Genomic DNA, 18,394 nt, shown 5'->3' with positions numbered 1-18,394 from the left:
CACTCGTTTGTGGTGTTCCCCGGTCATAGACCCACAAGATTTATCAAAGAGAGATTCCACAAAATTGCAGGTATCAGGATGAACAAAACTTAATACATGATGTGGTGATACTTGAACTACTACTTAAATTTTACATTCATTTCCAGGGTTCCCAGGCGTGATTGGCTGTATAGATGGCACTCACATTCCAATCATTGCTCCTTCAGTAAATGAAGGAGACTATGTGAACAGGAAGTCTTTCCACAGCATTAATGTACAGGTACATAGTTCCCTGTAGCATTTCAAACTAACAAATTATTTCATTATAGTAATGGATGCTAATTTGTGTTCTCTGCACTGTGAAGATCATATGTGATGCCAACATTATCACAAATGTGGAAGCCAACTACTCAGCCTCTGTGAGTGGTGGTGGTGGAGGACCCCCACCTGTTTTTCGGGCCTCTGCTTTTTTTCTAGTGGCTATAATGGGTACATTTGAGCATACAGATTAAGCAAATATGTACTTGTAATGTGCTCAGATAATTGCAATAAGTGCTCACAGAAAGAAAATTAATGTAGCCTCTAACTGCAATTGATTTACATCGGACAAACAGACCAAGCACTATGGCTCGTAATACAATTACACCTTACCTGTTTGGACTCTATTTTTATATTTCATTTTTACTTTGCAGCTGTGGCTGTGTTACTTTTTTTCCGCAAAATTCCGCATGTTATCGGCATATGCTGCCATCAGAATTTCAGCCTCAAGCGCTGTAAAATACATTGACCGCGCCTTCTTTCCCTCCGTCTCCATGGTGACTTGCTTAATCTGTGCTCCACTACTCCACTAATCAGGGCTTTATGTATCCTCGTGCGCGCGCTTAACTTGGGGTTAAAGCAACTCCGCGTTGATTGAACTAATTGTTATCAGCCTTTCTGAAACCGAATATTCCGAGTTGGACAGTTCGGGGTTACTCAACCCTGAGTATCGTTTTTCACTCTGGGTTTTCTAAACCGGCTTCTTGAAATAGGGCCCAGCAGTAGAAATCAGTCCAATAACAAGGTGTGTAACATCTAGCAGGGTGACAGAAAAACCCAGGGTAACTTCTAAGGACCTCAACGTCTCTCTCACATTGTGTTTTTTAAACATGCTTCCATTTGTCACTTCAGTCTTTACTCTGAAATACAGGAAGAGAAATCATGGCTGAAATAATTTCTCATAAAACCAGGGGTGTGGTCCAACAGTCAGTTTGGTGAGGAAGGTTCCTAACTGAGAAAAGTGACCCAGAAGTATCTGTGTAGCAGCCACAATGAATCAAGATCATGAGCTTTATTAACTGATCAAAGTATCTTCTTTCATCTTCTGTATCATTCAGTTTGCATTGGTAATGCCCATTATTGTAATGCTTTTTTAAGACGAGCAAAACTTTATTTCACTTTGGGTTAGCTGGGATAAGTGATGGATGGAGGGAATTTTACTTCAGCCACAGAAATCCTAAACAGGAAGGAGGAGCAGAGTTACAGTGGATCACTATCCAGCAGGGAAACAAGGTTTATTTCAATTTCTTGGCCATGAGTGAGATTTACTGAGTGGGCAAATTAGGGAGACGACACCATCAGATCCCGAGCCCTCCATGTGTTAATCAAGAGACGGCTGCTGTGCTACATCCATAAATAATGAATAAATTAGGAGCTAAAGCTGAAAGGACAGTTTATTTGTACCATCTTCACGTGAACACATTCAAGAACATCACAGATGAAGAAACATTAAAAACTTCCACACTACATAAAGCAAGAAAAATAGTTTTTCTTTCAGGTGGTTTCAGAAAAACAGAAACATCAAACATCTCCAAGACTCTCTTTGAAAGAACTAAAAACCTTTGTTCTCATGGTCCAATCATGAGTGAACTCCCCGATTAAGCCTTGTGTGCTAAAACATGTCAGAGTTTTAAAGGTTAAACATGAGTTTCCAAAACGTTTTGCTGGAGAACAATGAACTATTTGACTGAGTTTCAATCATTTACAGACGAGCAAAATCAGGACAGAGAAAAAAGGACAAAACTGACTCAGTAAAAAACAGAAAAGAAGATCCCATGTAGATCTGTATTATGTAGAAGTTCAGCCCAGCAACCAGTTCAGTTCAACACAAGTTTAAATGATTCTATCTGAACTCTGTGGAGCCTGATCTCAAGCTTTTTGAGTCTGACACAGAAACCAGAGGATCTTTCTGTGTCTTCAGATTCACTGTGATCCAGTGATGGGAGTGATTTCAGCCCTGAGTGATCGCGCTGATGTTTGCACAGAGCAGACAATGAGGTGAATGTTTGGGCACATTGGTAACAGTGAAACAGTTTATTAGTAACGTGGGATCGTTTGTGTGCAGAGTATGAACTGAGATTCCTGAAGCTCTTGTCACACTGGTCACAGCTGTAGTTTCCTTCCATGTGTGAACGTTCATGAATGTTACGATGACCTGACTGTGAGAAGCTTCTCTCACAGTGTCTGCACTTGTGTGGTTTCTCTCCTGTGTGGACTCGTTTGTGTGATTTAAGCTGACCTGCAGTGGTGAAGGATGACCCACACTGATCACAGAGGTGCTTTTTAACCCCACTGTGAATCAGTTCATGTTGTTTTAAATCACTTGGTGTGGTGAAGCTTCTCCCACATTCTTTGCAGTATTTCCGTTTGTCTCCAGTGTGTCTACGTTGATGTCTTTTTAGGGTCTTTTGCCAACTGAAAGTTTTTCCACAGAGGTCACAATGAAAGTCTTTCCCACCACCACAGTGATGACAGGGTTGAGAACTGGATCCATCTGTGTCGCTCTGCTTCTAAACAAAGACACAAAGACAGTGTAAGTCAGTCCTTCAACATTTGTATCCTGAACGTCGCCTGAAATAAAGAGCATCTCTGCAGACGTCCAACTACATTTGACTGTTTCAGTTAACACACTCAGTTTACTGGGCTGCAATAACTACAATACTACCACCATAATACTACAGTAATACTAAAATCATAACTGAAAGGAAAATCTGAACAATCACTCAGAGCTGCTTTTCCATGCAGTAGAATTGCTAACATGCTAACACAGTTTAATGAGCAGAGTTGTTCCAAACAGTCAGGCTAAAATGACAAGATAACAATATAAATACATACCTCACAGTAGCTGCACTTGTAGAGTCTCTTTCTGGTGTGGATCTCTTGGTGTAGGCTCAGGTAACGTGGAGATTTAAAAGTCTTCTCACACAGGTCACATTGATAAGGTCTCTCCTCAGTGTGGGTAAACATGTGTTGTTGTAAGTGTGCGTCTGTTGTAAAGTATTTGCCACACTGTTCACAGCAGTACACATCATGTCTGGTGTGAATGCGTAGGTGTGTATTTCGGCTCCCTCTCTGGCTGAAAGTTTTTCCACAGATGTCACAGCTGTATGCCTTAATTCCAGAGTGGGTAACTAGATGACTCTGTAAGCTGTTACTGTGAGTAAAAGCTCTGCCACACTGATCACAGCTGTATGGCTTAATTCCAGAGTGGGTAACTAGATGCCTCTGTAAGCTGCTACTGTGAGTAAAAGCTCTGCCACACTGATCACAGCTGTACGCTTTAACTCCACTGTGGATGAGTTGGTGTTGTTTTAGGGAAGGCTTGAAGGAAAAAGACTTTCCACACAAGTCACAGCTGAACGGTCTCTCTCCAGTGTGGCTGACCTGATGCTGTTTTAGTGAAGCTTTCAGAGTAAAACCCTTCCCACACAAGTCACAGCTGAACGGTCTCTCTCCAGTGTGGATGACCTGATGCTGTTTTAGTGAAGCTTTCAGAGTAAAACCCTTGCCACACAAGTCACAGCTGAACGGTCTCTCTCCAGTGTGGATGACCTGATGCTGTTTTAGTGAAGCCCTCACAGTAAAACCCTTCCCACACTCGTCACAGCTGTATGGCTTAATTCCAGAGTGGGTAACTAGATGCTTCTGTAAGCTGCTACTTTGAGTAAAAGCTCTGCCACACTGATCACAGCTGTACGCTTTAACTCCACTGTGGATGAGTTGGTGTGTTTTTAGGGAACCCTTGAAGGAAAAAGACTTTCCACACAAGTCACAGCTGAACAGTCTCTCTCCAGAGTGGATGACTTGATGCTGTTTTAGTTTAGCCCTCACAGTAAAACCCTTCCCACACTCGTCACAGCTGTATGGCTTAATTCCAGAGTGGGTAACTAGATGACTCTGTAAGTGGCTACTGTGACTAAAAGCTCTGCCACACTGATCACAGCTGTACGCTTTAACTCCACTGTGGATGAGTTGGTGTTGTTTTAGGGAATCCTTCAAGGAAAAAGACTTTCCACACAAATCACAGCTGAACGGTCTCTCTCCAGTGTGGATGACCTGATGCCGTTTTAGTTTAGCCCTCACAGTAAAACCCTTCCCACACTGATCACAGCTGTATGGCTTAATTCCAGAGTGGGTAACTAGATGACTCTGTAAGTGGCTCATGCGAGTAAAAGCTCTGCCACACTGATCACAGCTGTATGGCTTAATTCCAGAGTGGGTAACTAGATGACTCTGTAAGTGGCTCATGCGAGTAAAAGCTCTGGCACACTGATCACAGCTGTATGGCTTAATTGCAGAGTGGGTAACTAGATGCTTCTGTAAGTTGCTACTTTGAGTAAAAGCTCTGCCACACTGATCACAGCTGTACGCTTTAACTCCACTGTGGATGAGTTGGTGTCTTTTTAGGTAACCCTTCCAGGAAAAAGACTTTCCACACAAGTCACAGCTGAACGGTCTCTCTCCAGTGTGGATGACCTGATGCTGTTTTAGTTTAGCCCTCACAGTAAAACCCTTCCCACACTCGTCACAGGTGTGTTTTTTCTCTCCCTTTCTTCTGTGAGGTTTGTCGGCCTCCTGAGAGCGCTGACTTCTGGCTCCATGTTGGTCCTGCAGTGACAGAGATACAAACAGAGGCAGTGAGTGAAATGCAGTCGTGGAACAAACTCAACCTTCAAACTCCATTAACACTAGTTTTAAACCTGAAGGTGGAGCGTGGCACCAAACACCTTAAAGGTCTCTTATCCCCACCTGCTGGTAGTTCTAACACATTACATCCAACCTGCTGTTAAAGATAATTCATGACTGTTCAAACACTAAAATCATGCCCATCCCTCCTGATTGTACACACACACACACACACACACACACACACACACACACACACACACACACACACACGCACACACACACTATTTTATAATTTAGATCATTTTGTTGTTTCCTATTACATATTTCTATAATTTGTATAGATTTATACATAATTATTCAGTGATAATAAATCCTGTGTTTGTTTATTCTAAAGGAACCCCGTTAGCTTCCACAACAGATGTTGCTCGTCTTCCGTCAAATACTCACATAAAATATTACACAATAAAGTGGATTCAAGATATCCACATAATTTCACTCTTACATCCACAGTGAGGTTTCACAATTGTTAAAATATAAGCAATCAATAATATTGATATCAATAACATTGAGGCACATTACACAAATTTCAAAAACAAATCATGTCTTACAATATTTACAACAACTAAAAGCTCTGTAAATCGGCTTTTAAGTGTTCATTGAAGTTTTGAATAATTCTCTAATTTTTTAAGGCAACTTATTCCACTTAAAAGTTGCTCTAAATGTAACAGTTTTACAAAACGTTACTTTTAACTCGAGCATTTACTAAATTGCAGCTTGTTGAAAACTGTGTAATATGATGATGTATTTCATCTGGATACTGCAGCTGAGCAGAATAAATGTGGTGTGTTTAACAGAATTGCTTTCTTTAGAACTACAAGTAAGCCATAGAATATTTTAGCCTGTACAGGAAGCCAAGAAAGGTTATTATGCATTTGATCAATATTAGTATAGTATGAACATCTTCACACTAATCTGGACGCCTTATTCTGGACTAACTGAAGTCTGTTAAGATCTGTCTTATTAGCTGCTGACCAAATGATTGAACAATACTCCAGATGAGACATTACTAGTGCATTAATGACATCTTTCATAATGAAGAAGCGATACACAAAGAGCATTTCATAGCCATAGCTATGCCTTGTCGGCAGAGTTATGTGACATTAGTGATGTTTGTACTTTCAGCGTTAACTTGGTTTTAAAGCCTTTAAAATATACGCCGTTCAATAGTCGACCTTCATCTCACAGAGAATGTGATGATTTTGTGGATAATTAAAGTCAGTCATATATCCACAAACACAACAAGCTGAAAGTCAGTGATGCTGCTCGGTTTGCAGTCCTGAACATCACGGCACAAGCAGGATTCACTGCACTGTTAATGTTAGCTGTGTTATATTGCTGCCTCTGTTCGGTGGTGTCGAGCCAAACAGACTTTAACGTGTGTTTGAACGAGCTGACGGTTCACTCGTTAAGCTGAAAGAAAGATGCTTTAATCACAGCAGTCACACATGTGTCCACTGCACCATCTGGGAACTCTTCTTGTTCACACTCGTAATAACACAAACACTAAATCCTGCTTCTCTGGTGCTGTTGTGTAGCAGTGTGTACACCTGAGACTGTCACCTGTCTGTCTGTCCTGCACTCTCTCTGTTTCTTTCTCTCTGATTGTGGAATAAAAGTATGAACATGTGTTTATAAGTTACACTTGTGTTTGAATCCTGCAGCTTATCACACATTTGATTTCCATGTGTGACGACTGCAAGTGTCCAGAGTGAGGACAGACTGAGGGACCCACTGCTGCACATCATCTGTGAGGCTTTGCAGCCCTGATGATCCACCAGGACAAACTCAGCAGTGTGTGAGGAAGAGGAGGAGGAAGAGCCAACAGCAGCTGACAGATGGAGAGAATAGACAGACTGTTCCCTGTTTGTGAAGGACTGCTAGGAAAGTTTAACATAACTGTCTGTCCTGAATCAGTCTTATTAGGTAATGTTCAAATAATGTGATCATCCCAGTGTTTCCAGTGTGGGAGAAATTACTCAGGGCCTTCAAGTTACACACTATGAAAGGCAGCAACAAGTTTAATGTTCAGAAACCTAAAGTCTGTATCAGCAGCAGAATGGAGCTAAAATAAATGTTGGTTTCAGTTCTATGAAGCTTTGAGTATTTTGGATCAGTAGCTGCTGTGTTTGTTGCATCACATTGCTGTAACTGTTTATATGCTTTATATATTCTGAGCTAAGTTGATCTATAGTGTTACATCATATTCTATAAGGATGTTATGTGTTTGTAGACTTTCTGCCCAGTTTGACCCATTTAGCAGAAGTCAGCACTTCGGCCTTAGCGGTCTTTGAGTACGCGGCCCTTGAGGACTTTAAAGCTGCAGAACCTGAATCGGGATACAGCCATGATGATCTCCAGCCTCGTGCTCGCCAACATTCTCACCTGAGTTAAGAAGACGATCACTGAAATGGTCTCAGCAGGTCCTTTGATGACAGCAATGAAATGCAGTGGTAAGGCTTTTTGGGGATTAAGTTCGTTTTCATGGCAAAGAAGGACGATGCAGTTCATCTGATCACTCCTCATAACATTCTGGAGTGCAGGCAAAATGCTATTATAAAAACTTAAGCAGCAACTTCTCCAGGTTCCAATATTTATGCAATTCTCAAACCTTTTGGCCACGACTGTATAACCTCTTCTGAAGTTTAGTGGATATTATACATGGTTATGCTCAGGATGTGTCGGCCAGTTTCCACTGGAAACGCCTTTTGGTTAAACTGTCAGTGAGGAATTTGCATTTGCACTGTTACATTTTTATATAACTTTAATGCACATAAACAACAGCTGCTTGTTTCAGTGAAAATACATTGATGGGTTTTTAATAAAGTTGTGCAGCTGTAAAGTATTTTGTCTGGTGTCAATTCTATCGTCAGCTACATCGTTATGGCAAATGTTCAAATGTATATGGTGATAAATATCTTTGGTCATATGGTCCTGCTCTGTCTGTCACCTTCTGTGTTGAGCTCATTGTTTCCTCTGTAGTGGCTGAGCTGAATCCAAGTAGCTGAAAATGTTCCTCTGCTGCTCCGTCAGACTCTCCTCCTCCTGCTGATCAGCTGGGACACAAAACAGATCTTTGTTAGGCTCCACACTGCACTGAAGAGTCAAAGTGGCTCATATGTTCATCTGACAAGTAAAAGAACACATTTTTGTTTCCCGAGGTGGGCAACTTGTTGGAAACAAACACAAAAGGTTTGAGCACTGATACCTGCCATTGCTGCCATTGAAAGATGCAACGCCAGCAATGTGGATTGTCAAGACTCAAACCAATCATCAAGCAAAGACAACAGGGATCATTTGTTTCTGTTTATTTAGCATTCACAGCATTTGCCTTCTGTGCAGGGGAAGTCCACGCACACTGTGTGGTACCGCCATCCGCAGAAGGTGCATTCAACCTCTGTAAGAGAAACGAGATTGTCTGAGACTGAAATGATATTCACTAAAGAAGTGGTGATTTGTAAAACTTCAAGTGTATGATAAGGTGAAAACAAATACACAACTGCATGTCATGTAGTTGAAGCTTTTTCTTCTTTTGGAAGACCGGAAAACACTGAAAGTTACGAATTAGTCCTTTATTTATCCAGGTTAAAAAAAAAATCTCATTGAGATTAAAAATCTCATTTCCAAGAGAGACCTGGCGTCATGGCAACACAAGTCACATACCACATAGGGATATAACATTTAAAACAAATACAATATCCCAACATGTGTAACAAATGTATTGTGCTTGAAACAAATTCAGAATAGGTGATAAAGCAGCTGCACATGTGTGTCACGAGTAAATCTGGCTGTATAACAAACAGAAACAAGTGATCCCTGCTGTCTTTGCTCAATGGTTGGTTTGAGTCTTGACAATCCACATCGCTGGCATCTTTCAATATGTTTGAATGCACCAGTGTAAGTGCAGCCACTCAGACTCTGCTCAATGTGTTCATAGAAACAGGTGCAGATGTGTCACGAGTTCATCCAGCAGTAGCTATGGCACTTGGCCACAGGTGGCAGCAGTGGACTGACCTGCATTTGAGACTGCTCCAGCTGCTCTGTGACAGTCAGTAGATCTGCTACAAATTGCAGATCATATGCAAGTTTTGGAAATGACATTATAAATATTCCTAACTTAGCCACGGCAGCCATGTTGATGTATTACCTATATTGGCTGAAAATGTTCATTTGCAGAGAAAAGACACAGGCAGACTGTGCTTACAGGATGTTACATGTTATTATGTGATGTTATTGAAATCATCATGAATAACAGGAGTGGTGATTTGTAAAACTTCACATTTTGATCCGGGACGTACCCTGCATAAAAACAAGCGCTCACTCTTCCTGCTCAACAAATGACAAGGGCGGAGCCTTATACCACGTGATACAGAAGCTGTGCTGTGTGATGCTAAAATTAGCAGGGAAACAACAACGGAGAGCACGTCAGGGATGACGAGAAAGTGACAGGAGAAAATCCGTCCCGGTCAACCACCCAAACATCAATAACGGGAACCTTATACAGCGCTTCCCTATACCCGTCGAACTCCCGCAGGCACAAAGACATTACGGAGGCTATCACTTATCACCTGACCAAAGATATGGCTCCATCAACACTGTGCAAAACGAGGGATTTAGGAAAACGATCAACACCCTAGACAAACGCTACACAGTGCCGTCCCGCAACTATTTTTCTATTGTTGCACTACCTGCTCTGTACACGCAGCGTCGAGCAACGGTGGAGACGGAATTTCAAGCAGGACAACATTTTGCTGCAACAACAAAACGTGAGACGTTTGTTGTTTTTATGTTTATTTATTCTTATGAGAGAATCATGATCTCAATTCTAAGCCAAAAAATCGTGATTCTCATTTTATGCAAAATCGTGCAGCCCTAACATTAACACAAAACTATTGTTTCACCAGAGAAACACACATGAAGAGAGAGAGAGAGACAATAACAGCTACCAAACAGTCGTCATAATTCGTCACACAATGAGAAAAGGACAAATCAACAAGTAACAATGACTAATTAATATTAAAATCTGTAACATAATGTATTGTTTGGAGTTTAGTCTGATTGGTTCAGGATGAGCTGCCATTATCCAATCACACGTCTGCTTACCTGCATCTTTTCTCTTTTTTCTAACCTGAGCACCTGATGGCTTTGAACTTTTGTTGTCCATTGGTTTGAATTTTGCGCTCCAGTACAAACACAAATCCCCCAACCCGAGGATCAGCACAATTAACCTAACAGACCTACACCTTAGTTCACAGATTCACTTTGTCTAAGGTTGATTTCTGGGATTTCACACAACCCAGGATTCAGATCGTGAATCCATGATGGGCTTGGATTTACATCATTATAAATGAAATGCGCTCTACTTGGAAGCAGCCGGCCCCGCCCGTTTTGACGGGTTGTGTGAGACTTTAAATCATCAAACTGTAAATTATAAATTTAAATTGTTATTGATCCTTTACCCCGAGTCCTAAAGTGTAGATTTATTTTCTTACTCTTCTTATATTTATTGTTTGTTTACTTGCACCGCTGTAACTGCAGCCTCGTCGTCTCGTCTCTCTATATGCTGGACTGTCTGTAGCGGAGATGACAATAAAGTTTACTTTGACTTCAGCAGCGCGCAGGCGCACCGAGGGCTCTCGCGCTCACTTTATAGAATTTAGAAAAAACATCGGTGCAGATTATAAGTCTGTATCATAATGTTTGTTTGTTGTTTTTATTTTGTTTTGCGAGTTGGTTATTAGATGCCGCTCCAGCCAGCCAGAGACTCCCCGCCGCCCCGCCCTCTCCTCCTCCCTGTGCCGCCAGCAGCAGGCGCACCTCGCAAACGGAGGGCGCCCTTACTCCCAGCAAATGGCTGATAGAAAACCGATCGGTGCCTACGAATTTCCCAATATGCACTGGCATGACGTCGGGGAAGCGTGGGTACGACCGATTATTTTATTTTTTTCTTGCCCGTGATGCCCCCCCCACCACGACGCATTCTATTGGTTTGCACACTTACACACACCCAGCTGTGGTTTCCTGTTTTGCTGGACTCTGGAGAGCCCCGCCTTTAACGCTCTTCTCTCACAGAGAGCAACAGAAAACTTGGAAAAACTCCAGATTGACTGAACTCAGTTCAAAGTTACCTTGACACCTTTAGATGTGAGAGGTAGTGATGGTCCGCTTGAAGCTGACGCTCCGGTGCGTGTGCCAGAAAGATCAACGCGCTGCTTCAGAAGCACCGTGTCGAGGCTTGATTCGTTTGGCCAGAGTCACGTGATCAGTGACGTCTGAAGCTTCGTTTAGAACGTACCTTTTTTTAAATTGAACTTTATTGAAACTCAATGAGTATACAACATACAAACAGATGAAGTTTACAAAAGAACAGAACATGAACATACAGAACCAGGAGTAAAAAATGATGATATGAGTAGGCGAAAAAAATCAACATATAAATATTGTTCTGAGAGGCTTTTTGTTGGTTGAGTCTGAAATTGATTGTATGTACAATTCATATCCTTATAAAAAGGCAGAAATATGGTGTTTTATTAATAAACTTACATTCATGGATATAAAATAGCTAAAAGTATTAACAATTTTTTTTATAAAAAAACATTTATCATTCTTCCTGGGGAACTTAAAGAAAAAGAATAAAACATTTTCCCATCGTAAAGAAAACTCCCTTAAACTATAGACAATAACAAAACTGCTAAATTCTTCCAGAATCTCTGTGTAGAGGAACCAAAAGAGATGTGCCACAGTTTCTGGATGATCTGATGATATGAGATTTCCTTCACCTTGTTCACAATTAGATATTTATGGGATCATCCAGACTGTCTTCCAGGTGATATCTGGAACATGTCGGTTCCAGTAAGATATTCTATATATGGGAGAGACATGATATCTTCTTGGAATAAACTACGTATTCTCTTATTGCTGTTACCAAGTTCCTGTGAAAAGCAGATTTTTCCCACTGCTGACTCAGCTGGATCAGGGAGAGTGACTGAGGCAGATATTGAGCTGTCAGTGTTTTTATATAACATTAAAGTCCCTGAGGGTATGGCACCAAGCACCATTGAGAATTCCCCAACACTGACGGGAAAATTATATAGTGTAAGGAATTGTAAGTAAGTAGTACTCCCTCGTTAAATTTTAAAATTTAGTAGCGGCCGCCATTGTTGGCAGCTGAAATTTGGCTGGGCCGCGCTATGAATTCTGGGATATGGTGGGCCACGAAGGAAACACTCGACCCATCCTTCAAATTCGGGGGAATGAAGGACGCATTTGAAGGAGTCGAGGAATCAGGACAGCCTTCGTCGCCTGGCTGTGACGTCATCGGCCTTCAAATGCGGCCTCTGGAGGATGCAGCCGACGTTTTGGGACACAGCTTGTGTGTCTTTGTTGGTCATGTGACCTCCCAGGGACTACACATGGAAACGAGCAGTTTAGCTCAAATCTGGCAGGTTTCCATCGTCTGTTTTTGTCCTGATGTCCATGAACTTGAACACTGTCCCTGTCAAACACATCCAGATAATCTGATCCAGTGTTGTTCTTCTTCTGTGGTGTTTGTGATGGAGCAGCAGCTGCTGATCCTGATGTCCTCCACCAAGGGGGCAGCAAATTCAGCTGACTGTCATCATTTATTAAAAAGATGTAACAATGTGACATAATGCAATATAATAGTGTCAGTTACACATTGTGGGTTGCACTGTGGCCAGAATGGACATTACCTCCTGCCTAATGGAAGCTGTCAGCCATCCTGCAACCATGAATTAGATAAGCAGAAGTAAAGGGATTGTTAACAACAATTTAATAATAAAATGTAATGTGATAGTTGCACTTTATTAGCTACCCACAATCGTATGAATAATAACCATGAATGCACTGCATGCTCATAGCAAGTTCTTTAGGTTTAAAGTGAGATCCTGCTTTAAAGGGCACTTCATCTGCTGGGAATGACATGTTTCTTCTAGTATGTAAGGCTCAGCCCATCTTACTGGGACTTACTTTTGTAGATCCACATGCTCTAAACCTGGTGCTCCATGATTGGTGCAGAAGCTTTAAGCTACTATTAACAAATAATAACCATGGACTTAGTTGTTACTACAATAACTTATCATTGAGCAACTTGTATATTTAATTTTACTTGTAAAACTATGCAAGTAGAATTCAATGGGGCACAGTGAGCTGAGCACAGGCCCACTCTGTGACACTCAGAGGTTTGTGGATATCATACTGAGAGTATTGCAGCCACTTTCCCACCACTTTAGCACAATGTTTACATGAGACTCAGCCACACTAATGTTCCTGGGCAGACATGTGGTGCAGCATGGCTGATGGCACTGTACCTGCAGCTGTCATGGACAAGAACCACTCAATACCTCACCCAAGCCAAGCCTGTGCTGATGTTGTGATTTGAGACCGAGACACTAACCCAGGATCATGATATGATGTTGTGAGAGTTTCACTAAGAATCAGCTCTGATTACAAGATTTCAATCTATCGTAACTCTAATTTGTATTTACTTCAGTTTGTTCATCTTGGAGCTGTGTGCAGCTGAGGACAGTCTTATTATTACCAGGTGAGGATATGTAACAGCCACAGTCTGTAGAGATGATGTCACCATGGAGTGGTGATGTCACTGGAGCTGCCAATATGTGCTCCAGCCAAAGCTACACCAGAGGGTTGTGCTGTGTAACAGGTTGGTGCAGGTGGTGTTATCTACATTTGAACATTAGGCAACAGTCTCATGAAGACACTTTATATTGTTCACTAAAGACCAACAATAACAGAGACAAAGGGAGAGCAGCAGAACTAGTGCTAACAATTAGCACTGCTAGCCTGCCCACCAACACCAGCTAATGTTCTAAAAACGATGATCAATGATTTTGCTGTAACGGCTCCAGCTGTCTGTGTCAGGGACACATTGGAGATGAAGTGAGTGATCCAGTGACAAAGGTTTGGAAAGCTGCAGTCAGCTGAGACTAAAGGAGTCACCTGACCGAGAGACGAAATGTTTCACTGAGAACGTCCAGATGAACAGAATCAACCTTTGGGATAATCTGTTCCACACATCCATGTTTCACTTACTGCATTATATTTCCTCATTGCTGTGCACACAGGCCTGTGGCTTATAACCAACTCCAAGTTCAGACTCAGAGGCTGCTGAAGCTGTTTTCTGGAACAGAGACGTGTTGGATATAAAACCAACTCTTCTTTATGTGTCAGCACTGAGGAAAGGAGCAGCTTCGTTTCTAAGTGTATGAAGGACTGTAGCAGTGTGTGTGTGAGGTTTGTTTCACAGACAGAACCATGTCAAAAACACAACTTCAGGTAAAAACAATACAAAATCAAAGAGTCTGATCAGAAGGATTAAACAGAGGAGTGTGGGACTGTTTTTAACAGACAGCAGGTTAAGCCAGGCTGGAGGAGTAAACTGAGCCTCGGTGTGAGCAGCAGTGTGTTTGACAGGAAGCTGAGATAAACAGTCTGGAGCCCATTTAGTGCTTCATATGAAAGTGTGAGGATTTGAAAGCAAATCTAAAATCAAGCAGGAGTCAGTGTGAGAATGATTTGTGCTTTTCCTCAGTCAGATGCTGGGAGTTTCAGTTCATCCATGTTCAGCGTGCTGTGCTTTGTGTAACAGGAGAATATGACAGTATAAATCAAGTCTTCATGTCACTGAAAGCCTCCACAGTCTGCTATGGAGGTGCATCAGTTTGGATTTACAAGAAGAACATTTCTTAAACCTGCCACAAGATGGCGCTCCAACAGAAGGGATGTCCACAGTGTAACACAGACACACACATACTGTGTGAATGTGTGAGTGAATGGGCTTTCAACACAAGGCTTCTGCTGCTACCTTTAATGACATAATTAGCTAACAAGAACAAACTGTTAATTACCACCAAAGAACGGCTCCAGATTTTAGCTGCTGACCATTTTGTGAAACGTTGATTACATCAGCTTATTGTTGATTTTTCAACCTTAATATCAGCTGCTTTAAAGGAGCCTCGTTCTCTCGCAGTAACAGTTTTCTTCACTAGATGCAGTGCAGGCACAGTCTGTGTTTCTAAACTACACACTAATGTTCATTGTTGTGCAGCTAAATCCTCCCTCTGGATGGGAAGAATCCCTGTCAGGCTTCAAACACCTGGCTTGGTGTTCTGGAGCTAATGTGTCACCTGTGAGGACTCTGAGATGAACACACAGCAGACACTTCAGTTCTCCGTCTGTGTGTCCTCAGTTTCCCAGCATGCCTTGGCTGTGGTGGTGGAGGTGAATGAGGGGGAACATGCTGCTCTGTCAGCACTCAGGTTTCATACCTGGTGATCTCAGAGGACAAAGCGGCGTTACAGCAGCGCACGTTGATGAGACCTGATGCTCTGAACAGTTCAGACTTCAGCCTCACTCTGAGAAAACAAACGACTGACTGTCAGCAGCAACTACACCTGCTCCATCAGTGACGGAGAGAAGAACTGAGACTGAGAGACATACAGCTGCAGGTCAAAGGTCAGAAACGCCCGCTCTTTGTACGGGTCAGGAGTTAGTACTGCAGAGGTCAGAGGTCAGCTTGCTGACAAACCATTTGAAACAGTTTGGAGCTAAAAGCACAACAGCAGAGGAAAGAAGAGACACTGCAGAGATGATGCAAAATATTGTGTTTTGTTCTCAGCTGTCAAAAAGTGTAACACACGTGTTCCAGCACAGCCTTTGTGTACTTTCACTTCTCCATACTGTCCATTGGAAATCCTGTTTGTTACTTTTTGATTTCAGTCCATGTGTCCAAAGCAAACTTCTGTCCCACACTTTCTCTGCTGACTCTTCACCGATGCTCAGATGATCTCAGATGATTTCACCAGAACTCATCAAAATTCGGGCTCCACAGAAACCCAGACGTCACTAAACAAGCGTAACAAGCAAAGTGAAAACTGGTCGTTCAGCTTTATTGACCAAAGATAAGCTCACATGTCACCTCATGACACAGACACTTATTTCCACAGCATGCACGAGGACTGACAATAAGTGTCTATAAAGCCACTTCTATCTGCCACACCTGTGCTTCTGTCATGGTTGCTCTCCTCTCACTCTGTCATTTATCCACAGTCTGCCTCCCTCTGCTCCGTCAGCTGACGTCCTCTCTACACCACCTGCTGTGTTTTATCCTGCAAAAACACATTTAAGAAGCGTTGCACCGAGTAACGGGAGGAACTGCTATAAAATACATTTAAAGGAGGTGGTGCTGAGTGCTGTGACTGGGGTCCCACCACTGACATCACGGGTGGAGGACATGTTGGAAAACTGCTACAAAGTGCTGTGCAGCCAGCAGAGCTTACAGTCTGTCCTGTGTGTCATACAGGCTCTCACACTTAGTGTTTCTGTGACACATTGAAGAGAAGTTTGTGTTGTTCACAGTTGTGCTTGTACTGAGTGACAGCTGACATGACCTAACAGGAATAATGTGTCTGTGCTGAATGAGAAGTAACACACAATGAAGTCTTGATGCATCTCAATCATCCAGGAAAGTGAGTCTGTTGGTTCTGTTCATCTGGACGCAGCGTTTTGTGGGAGAAACGTGTCGTCATCATCAGGTGACGTCTTCAGTCTCAGCTGCAGGTTTCAGTCTTACAAACAGGACATTTGCATAAAGACTGAAAGCAGCTGCAGGAACGATGGGCTGGGAGCTCCGTTCCTTCATCTTAATTATGCAGATTCTCAGGACCATTGATCAACAACCACTGATCCATGTCCATGAGTCCCATTCACAGAGATGTGGGAATGGCTGCAGTCACAGCATGTAAGATGGAAATAAATGAGAAGTATTTAGCTGAAGTGGATTTGATTTATGTTAGTTCTTTTTTAACTTGTAGTTCTACATTGGAAGATTATTGTGATATTGAAATATAAAAATAAATGTATATTCTATTATTTTCTCAAAATAAGCGTCACACTTGTGGAAGCCGGTGTAGCCGCCGAAACGCCTGCATTTATGGAGACTTTCAGCCCCAGGTAGGCCAGTTATGGATCTTCGGATCCACATTATGTCAGCAGCTGTTCTCCACCGTGAACTGTGTTCAAACAAACACGCTCACGCCTCACAGACGACAGCTTACAGTCCTGTAGAGATAAAGTGACTTCGTACAGCCCCGTCTTCAGTCTTGTGGAGATGATCTCGACGCTTTGGTGGATGTTACTAGCTCCTGTGCAGTATTTTGTAAAGACATGATTATACCCCGTAAGCGTGTTAAAATTTACGCTAACAATAAGCCATGGGTCACTAAAAGTGTCAAATCCTGTTTAAGGAAAAAGAGACAGGCCTTTAAAGAGGGGCTGTTACCGATTTTCAGACGGCTACCAAGGAAATGAAAATCGAGATGTTGAAAGCAAAACAGACAAAAACCTTCTTGAAAGCAAATTTGCTGCAAAAACTTTAGGGTCTGCCTGGACTTGTATGAAAACCATAGCAGGGTTTCAAAATCCCCAGAGCAGCAGTCAGGTCATTTTAGATGTTTTAATTCAGACAGAGATTTTCAAATGCTTTAAACATGTTTTATGCTCGTTTTAGTTCTTCTGATTTCAGCGAGGATATTTGGGAACTGAAACAGAAACTGAGAGATACTCAGCACTTTATCATTGAACTCAGCGATGTTAAAAAGGCCTTTCATACAGTCAATGTGAATAAGAGCCAGGGTCCTGATAATATTAGTGGCCGCCTAATTAAATCTTGTGCTGATGAACTCAGGCCTATATTTCAGGTTATTTTTAACAAATCCTTGCAAACACAACATGTGCCCTCTCTTTGCAAAGAAGCAGTCGTGGTTCCTGTCCCTAAATCTAAACGACTTCAGGCCTGTTGCCTCACTTCAGTTGTCATGAAAGTCTTTGAAAAAATCCTCAGAAATGTGATTATGAAGAGACTGAAGGTCAGCTGGATCCAATGCAGTTTGCATACAGGCCCAACAGAGGAGTGGAGGACGCACTTTTGACTTTACTAAATCTGATTCTTAAACATGTAGAGAGTAAAGGGACTTTTGCAAGACTTCTTTTCATTGATTTTTCTTCGGCTTTTAATACAACACAGCCCCATATTTTAATTAAAAGACTTTTAGAACAAATTGAAATCAGGAAAAACCTGGTGGGCTGGATTTTAGATTTTCTAACTGACAGGTCACAAAGAGTGAGAATAAATGGGGTTCTGTCTGACCCAGTGTTCTCCTCCACAGGTTCTCCTCAAGGCTGCGTCCTATCGCCCTTATTATTCACTCTCTATACAAACATGTGTCAGGGCAGACATGAAAACAGGGTCGTTATTAAATATGCAGATGACTCTGTTATTGTCAGCTTACTGAAAGAGGGTGAAACTAACCACGGCCCAGTCATTGATGACTTTGTTCAGTGGTGGGAGGAGTCTTATCTCCAGCTGAACATA

General features: G+C 42.1%; 2 protein-coding genes across 6 annotated transcripts in view; both read right to left on the bottom strand.

The window, feature by feature from the left end:
• LOC309702569 (uncharacterized protein) overlaps positions 1–18,394 on the bottom strand; it is a 1,256,944-nt gene that overhangs the window by 602,740 nt on the left and 635,810 nt on the right.
• Positions 1,674–11,299, bottom strand: LOC309702581 (uncharacterized protein). Of its 5 annotated transcripts, none has more exons than XM_082527193.1 (5): positions 11,112–11,299; positions 8,341–8,380; positions 7,934–8,039; positions 3,133–4,905; positions 1,674–2,807 (listed from the first exon to the last, which is right to left on the bottom strand). In XM_082527193.1, exons 3-5 carry the CDS (start codon positions 7,949–7,951, stop codon positions 2,115–2,117), a joined length of 2,484 nt encoding a protein of 827 aa, XP_082383319.1. In that variant the 5' UTR covers positions 7,952–8,039; positions 8,341–8,380; positions 11,112–11,299; the 3' UTR covers positions 1,674–2,114. The 5 variants fall into 5 exon arrangements, with proteins under 5 accessions (XP_082383319.1, XP_082383318.1, XP_082383317.1 ...); XM_082527192.1 differs by lacking the exon at positions 11,112–11,299 and adding an exon at positions 9,282–9,727 and having other exon boundaries at positions 8,315–8,380; XM_082527191.1 differs by lacking the exon at positions 8,341–8,380.

The sequence above is a fragment of the Aulonocara stuartgranti genome (genome assembly GCF_965226115.1).
Source record: "Aulonocara stuartgranti genome assembly, chromosome: 3".
NCBI classification, from domain to species: Eukaryota; Metazoa; Chordata; class Actinopteri; order Cichliformes; family Cichlidae; genus Aulonocara; species Aulonocara stuartgranti.
The sequence above is the reverse complement of the archived record's forward strand: the minus strand, read 5'-3'. Positions and strand labels throughout refer to the sequence as shown.

Bases quoted from the DNA above. Each gene is read 5' to 3' on its own strand.
- LOC309702581 (XM_082527193.1), bottom strand. The intron at 2,808-3,132 runs GTATGTATTTAT...GTCTTTGTTTAG, and splicing joins ACAAGTGCAGCTACTGTGAG to AAGCAGAGCGACACAGATGG.